General features: G+C 48.5%; 8 protein-coding genes across 8 annotated transcripts; 5 read left to right on the top strand and 3 right to left on the bottom strand.

Moving 5' to 3' along the window:
- Positions 1 to 37: 37 nt before the first annotated feature.
- On the top strand, positions 38 to 1,409 carry N7518_005252 (putative mitochondrial DNA replication protein (Yhm2)). The gene is made up of 4 exons (XM_057186179.1): positions 38 to 207; positions 262 to 358; positions 470 to 1,142; positions 1,260 to 1,409. The coding sequence occupies exons 1-4, from the start codon at positions 91 to 93 to the stop codon at positions 1,312 to 1,314; spliced, it is 942 nt and encodes a 313-aa protein (XP_057042949.1). The 5' UTR covers positions 38 to 90; the 3' UTR covers positions 1,315 to 1,409.
- A 2,979-nt stretch (positions 1,410 to 4,388) lies between these two features.
- On the bottom strand, positions 4,389 to 5,755 carry hem13 (coproporphyrinogen oxidase; the record flags this gene model as incomplete). The annotated part of the gene is made up of 2 exons (XM_057186178.1): positions 4,389 to 5,492; positions 5,546 to 5,755. 2 exons carry the CDS (start codon positions 5,753 to 5,755, stop codon positions 4,389 to 4,391), a joined length of 1,314 nt encoding a protein of 437 aa, XP_057042948.1.
- Positions 5,756 to 6,407: 652 nt separating this feature from the next.
- Positions 6,408 to 6,927, top strand: N7518_005250 (autophagy-related protein 8; the record flags this gene model as incomplete). The annotated part of the gene is made up of 3 exons (XM_057186177.1): positions 6,408 to 6,497; positions 6,606 to 6,838; positions 6,894 to 6,927. The coding sequence occupies 3 exons, from the start codon at positions 6,408 to 6,410 to the stop codon at positions 6,925 to 6,927; spliced, it is 357 nt and encodes a 118-aa protein (XP_057042947.1).
- Positions 6,928 to 7,869: 942 nt separating this feature from the next.
- On the top strand, positions 7,870 to 9,154 carry N7518_005249 (putative mitochondrial GTP/GDP transporter Ggc1; the record flags this gene model as incomplete). Its single annotated transcript, XM_057186176.1, has 7 exons — positions 7,870 to 7,954; positions 8,010 to 8,047; positions 8,101 to 8,142; positions 8,202 to 8,315; positions 8,386 to 8,519; positions 8,573 to 8,750; positions 8,804 to 9,154. 7 exons carry the CDS (start codon positions 7,870 to 7,872, stop codon positions 9,137 to 9,139), a joined length of 927 nt encoding a protein of 308 aa, XP_057042946.1. The 3' UTR covers positions 9,140 to 9,154.
- A 344-nt stretch (positions 9,155 to 9,498) lies between these two features.
- On the bottom strand, positions 9,499 to 12,156 carry N7518_005248 (putative microtubule binding protein HOOK3; the record flags this gene model as incomplete). The annotated part of the gene is made up of 7 exons (XM_057186175.1): positions 9,499 to 9,681; positions 9,761 to 9,856; positions 9,929 to 10,311; positions 10,375 to 10,487; positions 10,545 to 10,621; positions 10,675 to 10,729; positions 10,781 to 12,156. 7 exons carry the CDS (start codon positions 12,154 to 12,156, stop codon positions 9,499 to 9,501), a joined length of 2,283 nt encoding a protein of 760 aa, XP_057042945.1.
- Positions 12,157 to 12,687: 531 nt separating this feature from the next.
- On the bottom strand, positions 12,688 to 13,175 carry N7518_005247 (uncharacterized protein; the record flags this gene model as incomplete). The annotated part of the gene is made up of 4 exons (XM_057186174.1): positions 12,688 to 12,814; positions 12,871 to 12,880; positions 12,958 to 12,982; positions 13,041 to 13,175. The coding sequence occupies 4 exons, from the start codon at positions 13,173 to 13,175 to the stop codon at positions 12,688 to 12,690; spliced, it is 297 nt and encodes a 98-aa protein (XP_057042944.1).
- Positions 13,176 to 13,989: 814 nt separating this feature from the next.
- On the top strand, positions 13,990 to 16,086 carry N7518_005246 (putative mRNA cleavage factor complex component Pcf11; the record flags this gene model as incomplete). Its single annotated transcript, XM_057186173.1, has 5 exons — positions 13,990 to 14,154; positions 14,215 to 14,643; positions 14,696 to 15,589; positions 15,639 to 15,989; positions 16,039 to 16,086. The coding sequence occupies 5 exons, from the start codon at positions 13,990 to 13,992 to the stop codon at positions 16,084 to 16,086; spliced, it is 1,887 nt and encodes a 628-aa protein (XP_057042943.1).
- A 287-nt stretch (positions 16,087 to 16,373) lies between these two features.
- Positions 16,374 to 17,721, top strand: N7518_005245 (Gfo/Idh/MocA family protein; the record flags this gene model as incomplete). Its single annotated transcript, XM_057186172.1, has 4 exons — positions 16,374 to 16,407; positions 16,477 to 16,497; positions 16,566 to 17,096; positions 17,150 to 17,721. The coding sequence occupies 4 exons, from the start codon at positions 16,374 to 16,376 to the stop codon at positions 17,719 to 17,721; spliced, it is 1,158 nt and encodes a 385-aa protein (XP_057042942.1).
- Positions 17,722 to 17,793: the final 72 nt, after the last annotated feature.

Here is a 17,793-nt window from a genome sequence, read left to right as displayed (position 1 = left end):
AACTTTTTTAGTTCCCCCCCTTCTTCAAACGCACGAAGCCCCGTTATATCCCTTGGTCAGGGCCCCTTTCAGCGCATCCATCATCCCAGAATGTCTACAACTACGTCCGCGGCCTCGGCCCCTACGCTCGAGAAGAAGCCTGTCAAGTTCAGTAACTTGTTGCTGGGCGCAGGATTGAACTTATTTGAGGTTACAACATTGGGACAGGTATGGCATCCCTCAGTGGTCAGTTAATAAATATTGCAACTAACCATCCCCAAGCCGCTGGAGGTGACCAAGACAACCATGGCCGCAAACCGGGGCGATAGCTTCGCGGGCGCTATGGGTCGGATTTGGGGCCGTGGCGGCATTTTCGGTTGTAAGTGTCCATTCAATACCCGCTTCCAATTTCCCACGTCTAGCTAGCGCGTGGGGGGCGGACCCGCAAGATGTGACGAACTCAAACTAATTGCGAGATCGGATGTTTAAGACTACCAGGGACTCATTCCGTGGGCCTGGATTGAGGCATCCACCAAGGGTGCGGTGCTCCTCTTCGTCGCCTCCGAAGCCGAATACTACGCCCGCTCCTTCGGTGCCAATGACTTCGTCTCCGGTATCAGCGGTGGTATGGCTGGCGGTGTCGCTCAGGCCTACGCTACGATGGGTTTCTGTACCTGCATGAAGACGGTCGAGATCACCAAGCACAAGATGGCTGCCAGCGGTGTCAAGCCTCCCGGCACCTTCGCGACCTTCATGGATATCTACCGCAAGGAGGGCATCCGTGGTATCAACCGTGGTGTCAACGCCGTTGCGATTCGCCAGACTACCAACTGGGGTTCCCGCTTCGGTCTGTCGCGTCTCGCTGAGTCGGCTATCCGCAAGGTTGCCAACAAGGATGAGGGCGCCAAGCTGTCCGCTTGGGAAAAGATCCTGGCTTCGGCTCTCGGTGGTGGTCTGTCCGCCTGGAACCAGCCGATTGAGGTTATCCGTGTCGAGATGCAGAGCAAGACCCCTGACCCTAACCGCCCCAAGAACTTGACCGTCGGCAAGACTTTCAAGTACATCTACGACAACAACGGCATCCGCGGCCTCTACCGTGGTGTGGCTCCCCGTATCGGTCTGGGCATCTGGCAGACGGTCTGCATGGTTGCTCTCGGTGACATGTAAGCCACTCCCCTCGCATTCTCCACACTTTTCCCCTTACTCTGTCGTCATTGCGATCCACTTTTCCTTTTTCATGTGAAACCTCGGGCTAACCAGATCTCCTTTCCACCGAACAGGGCCAAAGAAGCAGTCGAAAAACTGACCGGCGACAGTGTCACTGCGAAGCACTAGAGAAGGTTTGAGATACCCTTCTGCCATGCAGTGGTTTTCGGAATGGAAAGTTTTGTTTGTAGTCTAGATGCATTTGCTCATATAACTTCATAATTGGTTTAGACCTATGGACAGGCCCGATACCCATTGAATACAACAGTTTTTCTCAACGTGCACGGGATCTGTACGGAGTACAACATAAATGTATCGATATCGCTCTCATCTTTTATCTCATTCGTCGAGTCAAGGCTTCAAATCCCAATTGGAGACCGGAACTACAATTCCGACAGGAACAATAACCAATGCCATTATAACACCTTATTCCAAACATGAATTCCGACAGCCGATGAATCCGTTTGGTGACATCAAACCCCAGACAGAACATCATCCGATGTTCGGTGCGTGAATCGGCCATTCCAACCCTTCAGCCGGACGACCGTCAATACCAATGACGGCAAACAACAGAAAGGAGCCAATAATGCCTATCATAACCTGCCCTTTAATCATTGCAGAGTTTACGCTAAATATTTTATCAATGCCACTCTTACATCGCATTTACGGCATATAGTATCTACGCTGTTCCGTGTAACGGTCCAATGGCGACGGGCTTTGACCTCGGCTTATGGGAATCAGAATATGGCTAGAACCCCGTCTGTCCGTCGGCTACTCCGTATGTTGTATGTTCTTTACAGTATGGATTATTAGAGGTGATATTATCCTGTGGCTAAATTGTCGGGATGATGCTAGGTACCAGCTGAAATTTCATATGCTTCGAAAAAGTAGTATAAATATGTATGTGTGATACTTATGTACTGTCTTTGCTAAATTGGGCTAATAAACCAGCATTTTTGCCGGATTTGCTAGTTTGACTACGAATATATTCTTATAAGTGGTCTTTTTAGTAAAATGTCTGCCTTTTCAGAGTATACTTGTATGTTTTGTAGCCTTGTAGTGCTATTCGACTACTATTCTCAATCAATAACTATACTTCCATGTTACTAAAAAGTTTTTCGTCCCATATGCATTGGCTTCCGTTCATATAGGCATATATTCGTCGACCTTACGTCAATTGGTAAGATGGCCGAGTTGGTCTAAGGCGCCAGGTTAAGGTATACCTTGACTCCATAACTAGCAATAGTTTCCTGGTCTCGCAAGAGGCGTGGGTTCGAATCCCACTCTTATCATTACTTTTTGTTTTTGCTCATCCAGGTTGCATTCTTTTCCTACTTGCTTTTTTTTTCGGTTGGACAGTGGTAAAATTCACTGAGAGTTGGTTGTGCCCAAGAACTTTAGGTCGGAGCTTTTACCGCCACGCATATGACCATTTTTAGTGATGAGGTTGTTACAACCCTTTTCAGATGGCTAATTATATACAATACACAGTCTATCCATAGCAATGCTTTGCCTATTTCTAGTTATCAAGTCGATCTGGTCATATATTGCTCGGCGCAAATAAGTAATGGAGTTGTGATTGCTGTCTGGAAGATATATGGGGATTGTATGGAGATATTTAGATCTATACTCCGGAGGTTACCCCGGTTTACCCAACATCTCGGGTATTAGGACTAAGCATTTCCAATGAATCCATTCTGGTTGTCAGGATACATAGATGATAGTATATGGGTATATTTAACTGGCTTTTATGTTAGGAAACCAACTGTTGTTCTCCCCAACCATGCCCGGTAAAAAGATATCTCCATTTCTGCGTGTCCAGTATGCGCTGGCAGATGGCTTGCGTTTGATCTAGAAAATTGCTAGTAGAGATACAAACATGAAATTCTCTTGTATGTGCCAGGGTGATGAATGGCCTGTTACAAAGCGAAGGGGATAATAATCAGTAGAAAAGTACGCAGTCTAGAGCCCAACGCATATAAAAAGGCATATTAAAACTGCAATCAACACATCCCCATGAGATCTACCACCATCCTATAGCTTGGTGGTGAGTGTGATAGCCCTCTAAACCTGACTATATCGACTGTTACTACTATCATGGTCTAGAAAGATACTGGTTTACTAGAAAAGAACATATTGAATAGCATAGGGTGTAACACCAGAAATGGCTATCGTGGCGGAATACAAACATTGATTTATTGGTAAACATTGAGGTCTTGGGATATCTGACAATAGCATAGTAGTAGCGATGACTAGAGTCCCTCTGTGATTTCATCGTTAAACCACCTTCATAGAAACGGACAGGCAAGCGGAAAGGGTGAGAGTCCCAGGCATATTTGCTCACTGGAGGTATTACATATGTTAAGTAAAATCGAACGGGATCCTGGCATCTATGGCATCGTCCCAGTGATGTCCTCATGGCTGATCTCATTTAGATGGGCTTTAAGATCGGATCATGGCCCCGTGGCATGGCTGACATCTTCTCACTAGCACTACAACCGAGGACGACGTAGCCAAGAAAGTATGGTTTATTCGTTTTTCCTAAAGTATCTAGTTCATTCATGGGATTTTGGCCGTTTCCTAGGGGGAAATAACCTAGTCAATAGTATAAAAGACTTCTGTACTCCGTATAAATTCCACCTATGGCTAAATTGGCGAACAAGCAACAACTTTGATGGAGCATGACCTCAAAATCCACCACCCACCAAAAACAACTCAATTGAGCTAAGAAAAGCTTTAGATTGAGGTAGAATGAGCACAAAAAAAAAAGGAATGATAAGAGTGGGATTCGAACCCACGCCTCTTGCGAGACCAGGAAACTATTGCTAGTTATGGAGTCAAGGTATACCTTAACCTGGCGCCTTAGACCAACTCGGCCATCTTACCAACTGATGAAAGGTCGACGAGATTATGGCTACATGAACGGAAAGTGAGACAGACGTGGATAGCAAGTTGCTTCAAGTGTCAGGCTAACATAACAATCCGAAGTCGATCGAAAATGAAAACTTTTTTTATCAGTCTGGGCTTCGTGCCCGAATATTAAATCTCGAGTGCCCTTTAAGACTTGCCGTGGGAATGGCCGTAGAGACACCTAGCTGAATAATTATCCACATTTACTCTACAATGTTTTTTTAGGTAGTATACATATAGAAATCAAGAAAACACCGCACGACACCATATACCGAGCATGACATATGAATCAATCATGCCCATTGTCGGGGGTGGCGCAGCACATCCATAATCTCCTTCTCGCTGGCCTTATCCTCCGTCAGGTCATCTTCATCCACAGGCATGTTCTCTGTCCTTGTGCCAGAGACAGGATCCATGTACGCCCAGCTAGCGGTACGTGGGAGACTCATCAAGATACTTTCAATACGGGCATTGGGTGTGCGCAAGCCAAAGCTAGTTCCGCGATCATAGACAAGGTTGAACTCCACATAGCGGCCCCGACGAAGCTGCTGCCACTCCTTCTGTTCTGGGGTATACAGCATGTCCTTGCGTCGCTCAATGATGGGCACATAGGAAGGAAGGAAAGACGCCAGACTGTCCGAAACGAACGAGAACAGTGTCTCCTGCGGGTTGGAGGAGGAACCGGCGGATGTTTGAAGGAAGTTGGCGTCGAGGTCATCGAAGAAGATACCTCCAACGCCACGGCACTCGCCACGGTGGGGGATATAGAAGTACTTGTCACACCAGGCCTTGAACTGGGGGTAGTATGTAGCATCGTGGCGATCGCATGTATCCTTAATGGTCTTGTGGAAATGCTGAGCATCCTCCGGGAAGAGGTAGGTCGGAGTCAGATCCGTGCCACCTCCGAACCACCAATTCTTGTCCCCGTTGATAGGGTCCTTGGGATCCGACGTTTCGAAGTAGCGGTAGTTGAGATGCACCGTCGGAGCCATGGGATTGTGTGGATGCAAGACCAGCGAGAGACCGGCAGCGAAGAAATCTAGCGACTCCACATCTGAGCCAACAAAGGACTTGTGATCGGCACGCATCTTCTCAATGGCCGGCCGAGGTAATTTGCCGTACACCACGGAGACGTTGACACCCGCCTTCTCGAAGACGTTTCCGTCCTGCAGCACACACGAAATGCCACCGCCGCCATTGGGGCGCGACCAGGTATCAGTCTTGAATTGTTGCCCATCGACTCTGCCTAGTTCCTCGATGATCTTCTGCTGGTGTTGCTTGATGAGCTTTTCCATCCGTAACCGCATCGGCGAGGAGTCGTTGATTTTCGATTGCTTTAGGGCCTCGTCCACCTCAACCATGGATGGAGCGTCGAGTTCCGTGACTTCTTCTGTCATCTGGAATAAATGAGCAAATTGATTTCCTCGCATTTTGAAGCGCCGTGTCATACCATTGAGTATATAATCCCGCCGATGAAAGGCACGCCAATGGCGAGGCGCAAGTATGGCCTCCAGACAGTGAATGGCTTGGGCTCACGCGGTTTCTGCTCTGTAGAATACCCGCGGAATGAGGGTCCAGCATGGCGGCCAGCAATGCGAGTGCTTCGAGCAGACAACTGCCCTAGTGACCTCCGCAGAGGCGTGTATGATCGGGTGGCCATTTTGGAATAGGATTGGTTGCGCGAATGGCTGCCAGCACAAAGTATCAAAAGGTCAATGGCCGAAACCGAGAGAGCGGTATCCCGGATCCGTACAAAGAATGATTTGAGGAAGAAGTTGGATTGAGTCAACAGTTCAGCAAAATACCACGCAACATCTCAAATCGTACGACTCTCCTAGAGCTAAGTTTGGTCTGTTTGGCTGGATGAGATAAGCACGATAAGCGGCCCCGGGATCAGCACCGGGGCAATAACCCGTGGACGTGTAAGCCCCGATATTGAGATCGCTTTTCGTCTAGATATTCAAGACCTGACTAGTATATTGAGAGGTAACTCTTTTAATCTACTGATGCAGTATGTAAATAATATATGCCTTGCTATTCACGTGAGCAGAGCCCGAGGCATCTGATTTCTGCCGCGTGACCACTCACCGCCCATGGATCCCGTGATGGTATTACCGTAACGTCAGCGGGGGAGTCGCCTTGTCATCCTCTATCACCCCTCTTCATCTCTCTTTTTGCAAGCTACTTCACATCCAAACCTTTCCATCAAGAAAACCACTATTTCTACCAACCTCGCACCAGAGCTTCCTGGTTTTTGATCTTACTTACCCTCCACGCGACCCGCTCTCACTTATCGACCCTTATCAGTCACGATGCGATCCAAGTTCAAGGACGAGCACCCCTTCGAGAAGCGAAAGGCTGAGGCCGAGCGCATTCGCCAGAAATACGCCGACCGGATTCCCGTGAGTATCTTTAATCCCAGGGATCTCCCCAAAGGAGGTGGTTGTTGCTGCCAAACTCTCAGACCCTCACCGCTTGTTCGGTAGCTAACGGACTCCCCTAATCTACAGGTCATCTGCGAGAAGGTCGAGAAGTCAGATATCGCCACCATCGACAAGAAGAAGTACTTAGTACCGGCCGACCTCACCGTGGGACAGTTTGTCTATGTGATCCGCAAGCGCATAAAGCTCTCCCCTGAGAAGGCTATCTTCATCTTCGTTGATGAGGTCCTCCCTCCAACTGCCGCGCTCATGAGCAGCATCTACGAAGAGCACAAGGACGAAGATGGCTTCTTGTACATCACGTATGTTCTCCCTTTTGTTTTTTTATAAATGAAATCATACTGACATAACGGTTAGATACTCGGGCGAGAACACTTTCGGTGACCTGTAGAGGTTGTTCAGTCTCTCTCATTTGCTTTGCTGCTCGGTCACTCTAACCTGCACGAGTGAGTCAATAATGGATGAACGGGCAGGCGAGAAGGCTTTTGCGACCTTGGGATACTGGTTTTGGGTCACTGGCGTTTCATTCGGTGTTCTGCGCATTTTCTTTCACATTGCTTGGCAACTATGCTCTTTAGCTGCAACTACAATCATTATGAGCTTTCTGGTTGTGGTAATATTCTTGGATTCTTTTGGCAAATCTCTTTATGTTTTGGTTGTACCGTCGAGCAATGATGGAGCACCGACCTGGAAACGAACCACTGATCAGGCTAGATAAAGTGATTTACACTTAGGAGCAATATGAGTTCTTTATCCACGAGCCAAGTAACGAGTAAACAACAAAACAGGTATCGAGGAGTATTTAGATCTGATTATACTAGGAATATCCGCGGCAGTTACCATGGAATGTTCCAAACGCTAACCCTAAGTAGTTCCTCACCCCCACAGCAGATATTAGCGCTGTGCAAGTGCCGATGCAGTTTGTCACTTGTGCTATTTACGGAGTACAGTCATGCTGTATCAAAGGAATCTGTTTCAGGCACTTTCAAATGGACTCCGATGCATTTGATTCTACCTATTTCCATATAACTGCGGGGTTGGAAGATGTACAAATATGGAGTCATATCCTCGGAATAAAGAGATTAGACAGTGCAACTTACTTCTTGATACCTCTTAAGTAGCATCATATTATTCTATACATATGATTCCATATATACATACATATTTATACGACTTTTCGCAACTCCTTGGCTCTCCGATGGCGGCTCCCAAACGGGACTAGTGCCAAGTCTGCCTCGATAAAATTTAACTCCGAGCACATGTTCCTGAATCCATCGGCGTTCTCATTTTCTTGCTCTTTTTTGGGATTTCTTTACAAACTTGGAAAAAAAAAATGTCTTCCGCTATTGCCACCAGTGCTGGCGCTGTCCCCAAGGATGTCAAGAAGGAGTCTGCCACTGCTCGTCTCCTTGGTTCCGGTAAGTCGTCAGATGTTCAAAATACGAGCTCATTACTAAAATCTGACTCTTCCAGGCTCTGCCGGTATTGCTGAGTTGCTGATCTTCCATCCCGTACGATATTCTCCCATTCGAGACCAGTTGCGACCAGACACTGACGTCCATAGGTTGACACTACCGCCAAGCGATTGATGAGCAACCAGACCCGGGTGAGATTCGGATTGTGTACGAATGAAGATGTATCTATTGCTGACTGGATCCTTGACAGATCTCCAGCGCTACCGCTTTCAAGGAGGTTGTCTTCAGGGAGCACGTCAATGCCTCAATTGGTCGCAAGTTCACCTCTCTGTTCCCCGGTCTGGGATACGCTGCCGGTTACAAGGTTCGTGGATTTTATCGACAGCAGAAGATTGGGAGAACAGACAGCTCATACTATTTTTTTAAATCGATAGGTCCTCCAGCGCATCTACAAGTATGGTGGTCAGCCTTTCGCACGCGATTACCTCGACAAGCACTACCGTGCTGACTTCGATAAGGCATTTGGCAAGGGTACCGGAAAGGCTATTATGCACGCCACTGCTGGAAGGTAAGAAAAATTGAAATTGGGCGTGAGGATCCACCTGACTCGAAATCTTTTAGTTTGATCGGCATTGGAGAGATCGTTCTGCTTCCTCTGGACGTCCTTAAGATTAAGCGCCAGACTAACCCCGATGCCTTCCGTGGCCGTGGTCTTTTCAAGATTATTGCCGATGAGGGTATGGGTCTGTACCGCGGTGCTGGCTGGACTGCCGCCCGTAACGCCCCTGGCTCCTTCGCTGTATGCTTTCCCCCGGTCTACTATCACTGGACCCCCACTAACATCTGTTACAGCTCTTCGGTGGATCTGCTTTCGCCAAGGAAAAGATTTACAAACTGACCGATTACAACACTGCCACCTGGGGCCAGAACTTCGTCGCCTCAGTCTGCGGTGCTAGTGCCTCCCTGGTCGTGTCCGCTCCCCTCGATGTCATCAAGACGCGTATCCAGAACCGCAACTTCGAGAACCCCGAGTCTGGCTTCAAGATTGTCTCCACGATGCTCAAGAATGAGGGCCCTACCAGCTTCTTCAAGGGTCTGACCCCCAAGCTGCTTATGACAGGTCCCAAGCTGGTCTTCAGCTTCTGGCTGGCACAGACTTTGATTCCCGCTTTTGGCCAGGTTGTATAGAGACCATTTTTTTATAATTTCTGCATTACCCCTTCTATTTCTCCTTTCTTGGGACTAGGTCAATTACCTAGGCTTTTTGTATTTTCCATAGACATCTTTTATTGCGGGGATCTACTTAGGTAGCTTACATTTTCCGAATGCGACGAACTCACTCTACTTCAAAATGGATTCATCTGGCTCTATCAAGACTCTGGGGTTCTTTAAATGACATAGATTCTATTGCTGTAGAAATAATCACAAGAATAAGACGGGATGTATAGTGGGAATATCAACATCCGAACCAGTAAACGAAAATAAATATAAATATAACGCATATGTTAAAAAAAAAATGGCACGAACTTGATTCATAAGGCATGCCACTACCCAGCAACAGCGCTTCTTTGCTTTGCTAGCCAGCCCTTGGAATCTCCCGTGCTGGTTCCATGTCGATATCGTGATACCGTCATATTGTTGTTCTGCCATCGGCTCTGAAGGTGATACCAAGCCGAGCCCACAAGGTTAAGTTCTCGGGCCTGGCTATCGATAATATTCTGAAGCTCAAGCTAAAAAGTGTCATTAGCATACCGCTAGAACCTAACAGAATCAAGGAACCAAGTATAAACAGCTCCATCTTTGACTTACCTCTCGCTCTTTGGAAATGCCATCGTCTAGGTTTTCTTCATAGTTCTTCATACGCTCACGGAGTGATTTGACCAGCTCATTTTGTTGCTGGATGTACTGTAGAATCAAGCTAGAATTAGCAAACGCAACCCAAATAAGACGTAGCGAGGATCTTTCGTGGAAACTGACCTCGGCACGCTGAGCAAGCCGTTCAACATTCTTCTCTAGAACCCCCGCACACTGTTTCAAGAGCTCGAAGCTCGATTTCTGGGGCACTTCGCCGCCCTCATTATTGTGGGTTTCAAACTCGCCTAGAAGCATCTGCATCTCGTTCATAACTTCCTGATCTTCGGAGCTGATCTCGCTTTGCTTGTTGTCGAGCATCTTGCGCAGTTCCTCTCGTTCCGCACAGACTTCACGCACCAGCGTCTGGCTTGCATCGACCTCGGCCTCCAGGTGGTGGACGTTTTGTGTGAGGGCTTCCCAGTCATCCCGGATTTTTGCTAATTCAGCCGAGTTATACGCCTCGAGTCCTTGGAGCATCTCGACCTGTTCCGCATTGACAAGGCCAACTTCAAGATTGTTAGACAGATGTTTTTCTCAGATGTGTAGAGCCAGAGCAATAAAAGACTTACGTTCAACTTGTGTATCAGACAGGTCTCTTTTAGCTGTTTCCAAGGTGTCCTGGACCTCTGCAATCTTTTTGAGAGCTCCGGTATAGTTCTCGTATAATTTCCAGTAGTCGTCACTAAGGCATGTTAGATATTCTGTTCACTGAAACGAACGAAATGTCGGGCATTCATACCTTTGGGTGGAACCAGAGCGCGCCAGTTGCACGGATGCAGTAAAGTTTTCAGAGAAGCCTCCAGTATGAGAGGCTGGCTGCTGGTTATTAGTATCAACAAACGTTCACAGAAAACAGATGGTACACATACAGCTGAAGGTGCTTTAACGGACTCGGTTTCCCGCTTCAAGTCATCCTCAGATTTACTGTCAATAGTTAGCATCCAATAAGACCACGAAGGCAAAATGTATACATACAGTTGTGATTCTTTGACACCAAGCGCCTCAAAGTCCTTGTGCAATGTCCCTTGCATCTTTGGCGTCTCAGAGCCAGGCGACGCGCTGCCCGGCAAGCCGTCTATTTCTCCGAGGCGTTCACGTAGTTCACTGATCAAAGCATCGTCCCTCTCGTGCTGTTCATCCGCACTCTCCAATCGTTCTGTCAGCGCATGGTTATTGAACTCGAGTTGTTTCTTCAAGTTCTGGATCTCATTGCATTCCTGCTCAACTTGTGGCAGAAGCTTGCGATATTCTTCCAGTTCCACATCGCGCTCCGAAGACCACCGCTGCTGTGCGTCCGACTCTTTCAGCTGTTGCTGGATATCTTTGATTTGGTTCTTGAGTGTCTGGTTCTCTTTCTCAAAGTCCTGACTGGCTTGCAGCTTTTGGCGGTATTTCTCGGCTGCGTTTGCCTTGCGAGCCAGTTGATCCTTTTCGGTACGGAGCTCGTCATAGTCATCCTGCAACTTCTGATAGCGCTGGTTCTTGACGCGCAAGGACTCGACTGCCATGCGAAGACTGTCGATTTCGTCCTGGGCCACAGTCAACTTTGCTTCTTGAGAGGCAATTAGATCGTCCTGCTGACGGGTCTTGCTTTCCAATGCCTTTGCGTTGTGACCGATATCACCCTTTCCGGATTTCAAGGTAACCAGCCGGTCCTCGGTGGAGGCGAGACGGTTTTGTAGGGTGTCATTGTTTTCCTGGAGACGCGCCAGGCGATTGTGCAAGTCCCCCAAGGCCTTTTCCAATTCTTTCTTCTCGTGTGTTAGACGGTCATTCTCCGCGAGTACCTTTCCGACGCGTTCCTCGAACTGCAGTTCCAGATCCACAGGGCGATCGTGCTTGGCTAGGTCTTCCCTGAGCTCATCCGCAGCGTCCATTGGCTCATATTGGCCATTGTGTGCCTCCTCAATAATATCCCTGAGCCCCTCTTGTGTCGAGGTGCTTAGTTCCTGAAGTGTTTGTACGTATGTTCCGGCGTTGGGAGAGCTGATGGCCGCGATCAGGAGAAGCTTCAGCAGCTTGTTCGTTTCCTTGGGAGAAGCTTTTTCGGCAATCGATTCGAGATCGGGCGACGGATCGAGACCGGAGGGTAGGATGTCATCGTTTTGGTGTCGAATGTAGTTGAGCAATAGTTTGTGGATGTGCTTCAGGTTCTGCCACTTGGCCACCCAATGGTCGGAGGAGTTGCGCTCTGGGATTTCCTCGAGGAAATACTGAGGGTCAATATCCTGGAGAATCTCCCACAAGATAATCCCATCGGTCAATTCGTCAGTGGCTCGGAGGGTTTTACCCAAGGCGAAGCTGTTGATCCATTCCAACAGAACCTTGGTCACCGTGTGTTCCGATCCCATTTTGGCGGCGCGTTTAATCGAGTGTCAAAGAGGCCTGCAATTCCAGCAATTCCAGCATTTCCAAGACTCTCGAAGTGAAGGGTTGCAACGCGAAGGCCTCGGCTCTCCAGGGAGTTTCCAGATCCACGCGCCTTGGGGGCCAGAGGGACGGGAGTTAACTAGCGGGGGGGGAGGGGAGGATGATCGGCCCTACGTTGTCTACGCTCTTTGATTTGCTACTAAGTACGGAGTACATAACTTAGGTCTTGAATTATAATAATGAATACATTGTAGTTGAGTCTTTGAGTGTAAATGTAAACTTATTCAGATTCATATGTTCCCTCCCTAAAGCCCTTAGCTGAAGCATAAGGACTCAACCATTCACTCCAGATTGTATACAATCCAAGCCTCGAGGTTGCGTTAGATCACTTAAATCATTCTGATGGTGTAATTCTGATTGGTTCATTCCGACGTGGTTTTGCCTTTGGACGTCATGATATGTATGCTCAGCGCTGTGAGATTCAGAACCGGTATCTCATTGGAGAGGACATATTAGACTGCAGCTGCGTAGTCTCCATACGCACTGACAACCTTATCTTCTTCGATATTCGGTTTGTATTGGGTATCCTGCGTGGAGAGGGTCTGGAGAGCGCTCGCAGGAGCCTCGGCGGCGAATCCACTAAAGCCGTAGTTAGAAGGCAGTTTATAAGACAGAAACGTCCGTTGGAACCATACTTGATCAAATCTGATAAGAGATGTATGTCAGTATCGATGAAATGGTATCTCTATATCTAAATGTGCAAGGTAGAATGTAGTACTTACGGTACTCGTGCGTGATAACACCACCCTAAAAGTGTCAGTACAGAGCCATAACAGCCTCATGACAACAAAGAAGCACTGCGTACTGAAGCCACCAAAGAGGCTTTGGCCTGGTTAACCACCGAGTCAGGCGTTCCCTTGGGGAAAGTGACGATGACGGACTTGAGCGATCCGGCCAGTGCCAGCGGTAGAACTAGCAGGGTAGCAAGTGTAAGCTTCATATTTGGAAAATGTAATAATATCTCTTTCAGATAAATTGAATGTACGAAGGAAGGTAAGTCAGTCCAAGTCGAGGAGAAGTTGAATGCGTCATTCCACGATCACATGACTCTATCTCACAATCCCTTTCTCTTCGGCGCTTCCACCTCACCACCTCAACACTCACCACTTCACTATTTCACTTCTCTCTCTTTTTTTTTTTTTTCTTGTCAACTCTCAATTTCCATTGCTTCACTCCTCCACAGCGCTGTTTTCTTGCATTTACCCATTTTTGGTAGTCTCTTTTGTTTCGCCGCATCTGCTTGGTTTTTCGCGGTCCGCGGCTTTTCGGCCTCGCATTTCTTCCCTCCCATCACCACCCCTCGGCGATTATTCGACTGGAAAGTAGATATACAAGGGCACTGGAAGGTCACGGGTTGGGTTGGACTGAGAGCAAGCGTTTGAATACTATTGTTTTCTCAATTCTCGCGAAGATAGCTAGCAAGCATTTACAAGTTCCGACTATTTCTCCATCTTTGCGTTGATCCAAGAGAATTTGTTCCTTGGAACGAGGACAAGGATTAAGAAGAAAAGAAGACAGTCTTGATAGTCACAGGAAAGAAGGACAAACAGAAGCCACCCCAAAGGAAGAAGTGAAGAAGAAGAAAAAGAAAAAAAGGAAAGAAACAGACACACTCGAAGGCACAAGAGCAGTGAAAGAAAAGGAGCAGGAGAAAAAAAAAACAAGACCACGTGCTGAACTTCGCCCTGATATTGATTTCTGCTCTCGACATCTTAAAAATCCAGATCACCCTCGACTCATCCCACATCGCCATAATGTCCGGTCTCGTTTCGGACGAAATTGCGGAGGACTACAAGAGTTCCTTGGAGGACCTAACCACCAATGATGGAATCCAGATCCGCACTTTGACTGTCATCGCCAAAGAGAATACCGAACACGCAATGGCCATATCCCGGGTCCTGGAGAACCACATTCGATCAGTAGGTGCTCCTGATGTTTTTTTGTGGCGTAGTACAGGATGAGTACTAACCAGCATGTAGACACCACCCCTGCAGAAGCTTCCAGCCCTCTATGTAGCCGACTCCATCGTTAAGAACGTCGGAAGCCCCTACACCCTCTTCCTTGGCCGGAACATGTACCAGACATTTATGAATGTTTATACTCTGGTTGATGGAAACACTCGGAGGAAGCTGGATGAGATGCTCAACACATGGAAGCAACCGGCCCCAGGCTCCTTGGACACACGCCCAGTCTTCCCTCCCGACATTACACGCAACATCGAGAGTGCTCTCATCAAAGCACGCACTGCGGCTTTGCAACAACAACAGGCCAGGGCCCAACCGGACATCCTCGGTCGTAATCGTGGAAATGGGACTCCGACTGGATGGTCCAACAGCTCTACACCACCCCAGAACATGTCTCGGCCTCCACAAAACCACCAGTATCCCAATAATGGTTATTCTAATTCGGTAAGGCTACTTTCGTTGTGTGTCACATTTGAAGCTAATTGGGTTCTCACAGACACCTCCCCAGACTCATCGACAGGATATCGACTTGAGCTACCTCAATCGAGACGTGGATGCTCTGATCGCTTCTGCAAAGATTGACTTTGCGAACAGTCCATTCAACCCTGTCTCCCAACAACGCTTGAAAGCATTGGTGGATCTTCAGGCCATTCTACAGAAACAACAGCTCGCCCCAGATCAGTTGAAACTTGTCCGTGATCAGGTCTCTGCCCTTGCTGCCACAAGACCACCGTCGGTTGCCCCTAATGCTGCTACGAATGGTGGCCCCGCAGTGTCCGTTCCTCCCCAAATCCCCACACCACCAGCGCAACCAGTCTCGCAACCCCTTCAGCAACTATTAAATCATAACACTCTCGCCGAGCTGATCAAAGCTACCGCTTCGCGTCAACAGTCCACCCCACCTCCTCAAATGCCGGCAGCGCTACCTCATATGCCCCAATATCACCAAAGCGGCCCTCCACCACCAGCACCGGAGAATCCTCTTATCGCGGCCTTGAGGGCACGTGGGCTTCTACCTAGTGGACCGACACCCCCATCCCTTACGCCTTCGACTTCAACACCGGTTTCTGGTAGATCTAATTTGCCGTTTATCTTGCCCCATGGAATGCAACCTACACCATCAGCTTCGTCTCAAACTCAAATTCCCTCCAATGGATCATCTGGAGTCCCCATGAGCACCGCATCTATGAAGGTCCCTCGATTTGGGCTTATTGTCTCTCTTTATGATTCCCGACCAAACCGATGTGGAACTTGCGGCCGTCGTTTCTTGACCACGGGCGAAGGAAAGGAAATGAAGGCCCGGCACCTGGACTGGCATTTCAAGACCAATCAGCGCATGACCGAGTCTTCCCGGCGGGCTCAGAATCGCAGCTGGTATGTTGACGAAAGGGTATGTCTATTTCTTGTATCCCTTCCGGTTTTATTTCTAACTCCAATAGGACTGGATCAAATCCCGCGAGGCTGGCGATGAGAACGGCGCTGCAGATCCCCAAACCACCGCCGAGGGAGCTGCAGGCGCGGATGGCAATACGAAGCAAGAGCCGCCAAAGCCGTGGATTCGAGCCCCGAACGATGCCACTCTCCGAAACACTCCATGCCCCATCTGCCAGGAGAAATTCGAATCGACCTGGTCTGAAGATGTGCAGGACTGGATCTGGCAAGACGCAACCAAGGTCGGAAGTCGTGTGTATCATGCCAGCTGTTATTCCGAAGTGACCAAGGGCCCTGCACCGACGCGCCAGGCACGGACCAGCACACCCGACTCTGTACTGGGCAAACGAAAAGCCGAAGTGAGTTTCTTTGAGCGTGTTACATATCCAGAGAGCTAACCATACCTAGGTCACTGAATCTCCAAGTCAGAAGATGCGCATCAAGACCGAGATCTAATGATCTTGTATGTTCCGATTATTGCATTGCATAGGGAATATTTCACTGGCGTTAATTAGCGAAATGAGTGCATCTACTTACAAAATGTAATCATATATCACGTTGCATCCACGTTGCATCCACGTAGGATGTTTGTTGTACACTAGATAGGATCCTACACGACCCCGCTTCCCCGCTCCCCCGCTCCCCCGCTCGTTTTCCCCTCGGAATTCATTCCTATGTAAACTTGTCTTTGTTTTAATTCAATCTGAACGCTTGCATTGACTATTGTCTTCAAGTTTACTATCATGGCGCCACACATTGTTCGATGGGGTATCATGGGTATGACATCTCGAGATCCTGTTATGAAATTACCGAAAAGGAACAAAAACAAAGCTAACTGATTGATAGCCACTGGCTGGATCGCCGAGAGTAAGATTTCACTTCTACATACCTGGGTGTATAAGACAAGAACCCATGAATTAACTTGTTCCGAACAGCATTCACAGATGATCTTCTCATCGACCCGAATGTCCGCGATGCCTCTGACGTAGCCCACCAAGTCGTGGCCGTCGCCTCGTCCTCGTCCAAGGAAAAGGCCGAGCAATTCATCTCGGCTCGAGGAATCACAACCCCCTGCTCCGCATACGGTGACTACGAGACTCTCGTAGCCGACCCCAACGTCGATGTCATCTACGTCGCGACCCCGCACTCCCACCACTACCAGAATGCCAGACTCGCGCTGGAGGCAGGCAAGAATGTTCTCTGTGAGAAAGCCTTCACCGTCAACGCTGCTCAGACTAAGATCCTCATCGAGATTGCCCGCAAGAAGGATCTCTTCCTTATGGAAGCCGTCTGGACTCGCTATTTCCCCCTCAGCATTCAGATTCGCGCGCTCATCCAGAAGGGTGAGATCGGTGAGGTCGTCCGTGTCGTGGCTGATACGAGCTTCGGTGATGATGTTGAGACGAAATGGGGTACCACACACCGTATGGTGAACCCTGATTTGGCCGGTGGTGCTCTCTTGGATTGTAAGGTTTTCTAGGCTTAAGAGAAAGAAAACATTGACTGATTGCTCTTCTAGTGGGTATCTACTCTCTGACCTGGGTCTTCCAGACTCTGTACCACACCCTACCTCGAGACCAGAGGAAGCCACCCACTGTGCTCTCGCAGATGACTCCTTACCACCTCACTGGTGCAGACGAGTGTACAACCATGATTCTAAGCTTCCCGACAAGTACACCCTCGAATGGCCCGCACCCACAGCAATCGCACGGTATAGCCATGACCAACATTCGCGTCTCTGCTGATCCCGACGAGAAGGGCTCAGCTGGTCCTACCATCCGTATTCAGGGCACTAAAGGTGAGATTCAGGTGTTTGGCCCGCCTTTCCGGCCAGAGAGCTACCGTATCATTCCCAAGAAGGGTGCTGGTGAGATCCGTGAGGTTCAGTGCCCGTTCCCTGGTAATGGTAAGGGTATGTACTGGGAGGCTGATGAGGTTGCTCGTTGTCTCCGCGATGGCAAGCTCGAGAGTGAAGGCATGCCGTTGGAAGAGAGTATCGTGATTATGGAGGTCATGGATGAGGTGCGAAAGCAGGGTGGTTTGACCTATCCTCAGAAGATTGAGTCGACTGAGTATCCCCTACAACTTTAGATATGAGTTCCATGGCAAGTTTAAACAATACTAGTATGAGGCAAATACACACATCTCCGCATGTGTTGCCTT

Source organism: Penicillium psychrosexuale (genome assembly GCF_028828465.1).
Source record: "Penicillium psychrosexuale strain IBT 29551 chromosome Unknown utg000003l, whole genome shotgun sequence".
NCBI classification, from domain to species: domain Eukaryota; kingdom Fungi; phylum Ascomycota; class Eurotiomycetes; order Eurotiales; family Aspergillaceae; genus Penicillium; species Penicillium psychrosexuale.
The sequence above is the reverse complement of the archived record's forward strand: the minus strand, read 5'-3'. Positions and strand labels throughout refer to the sequence as shown.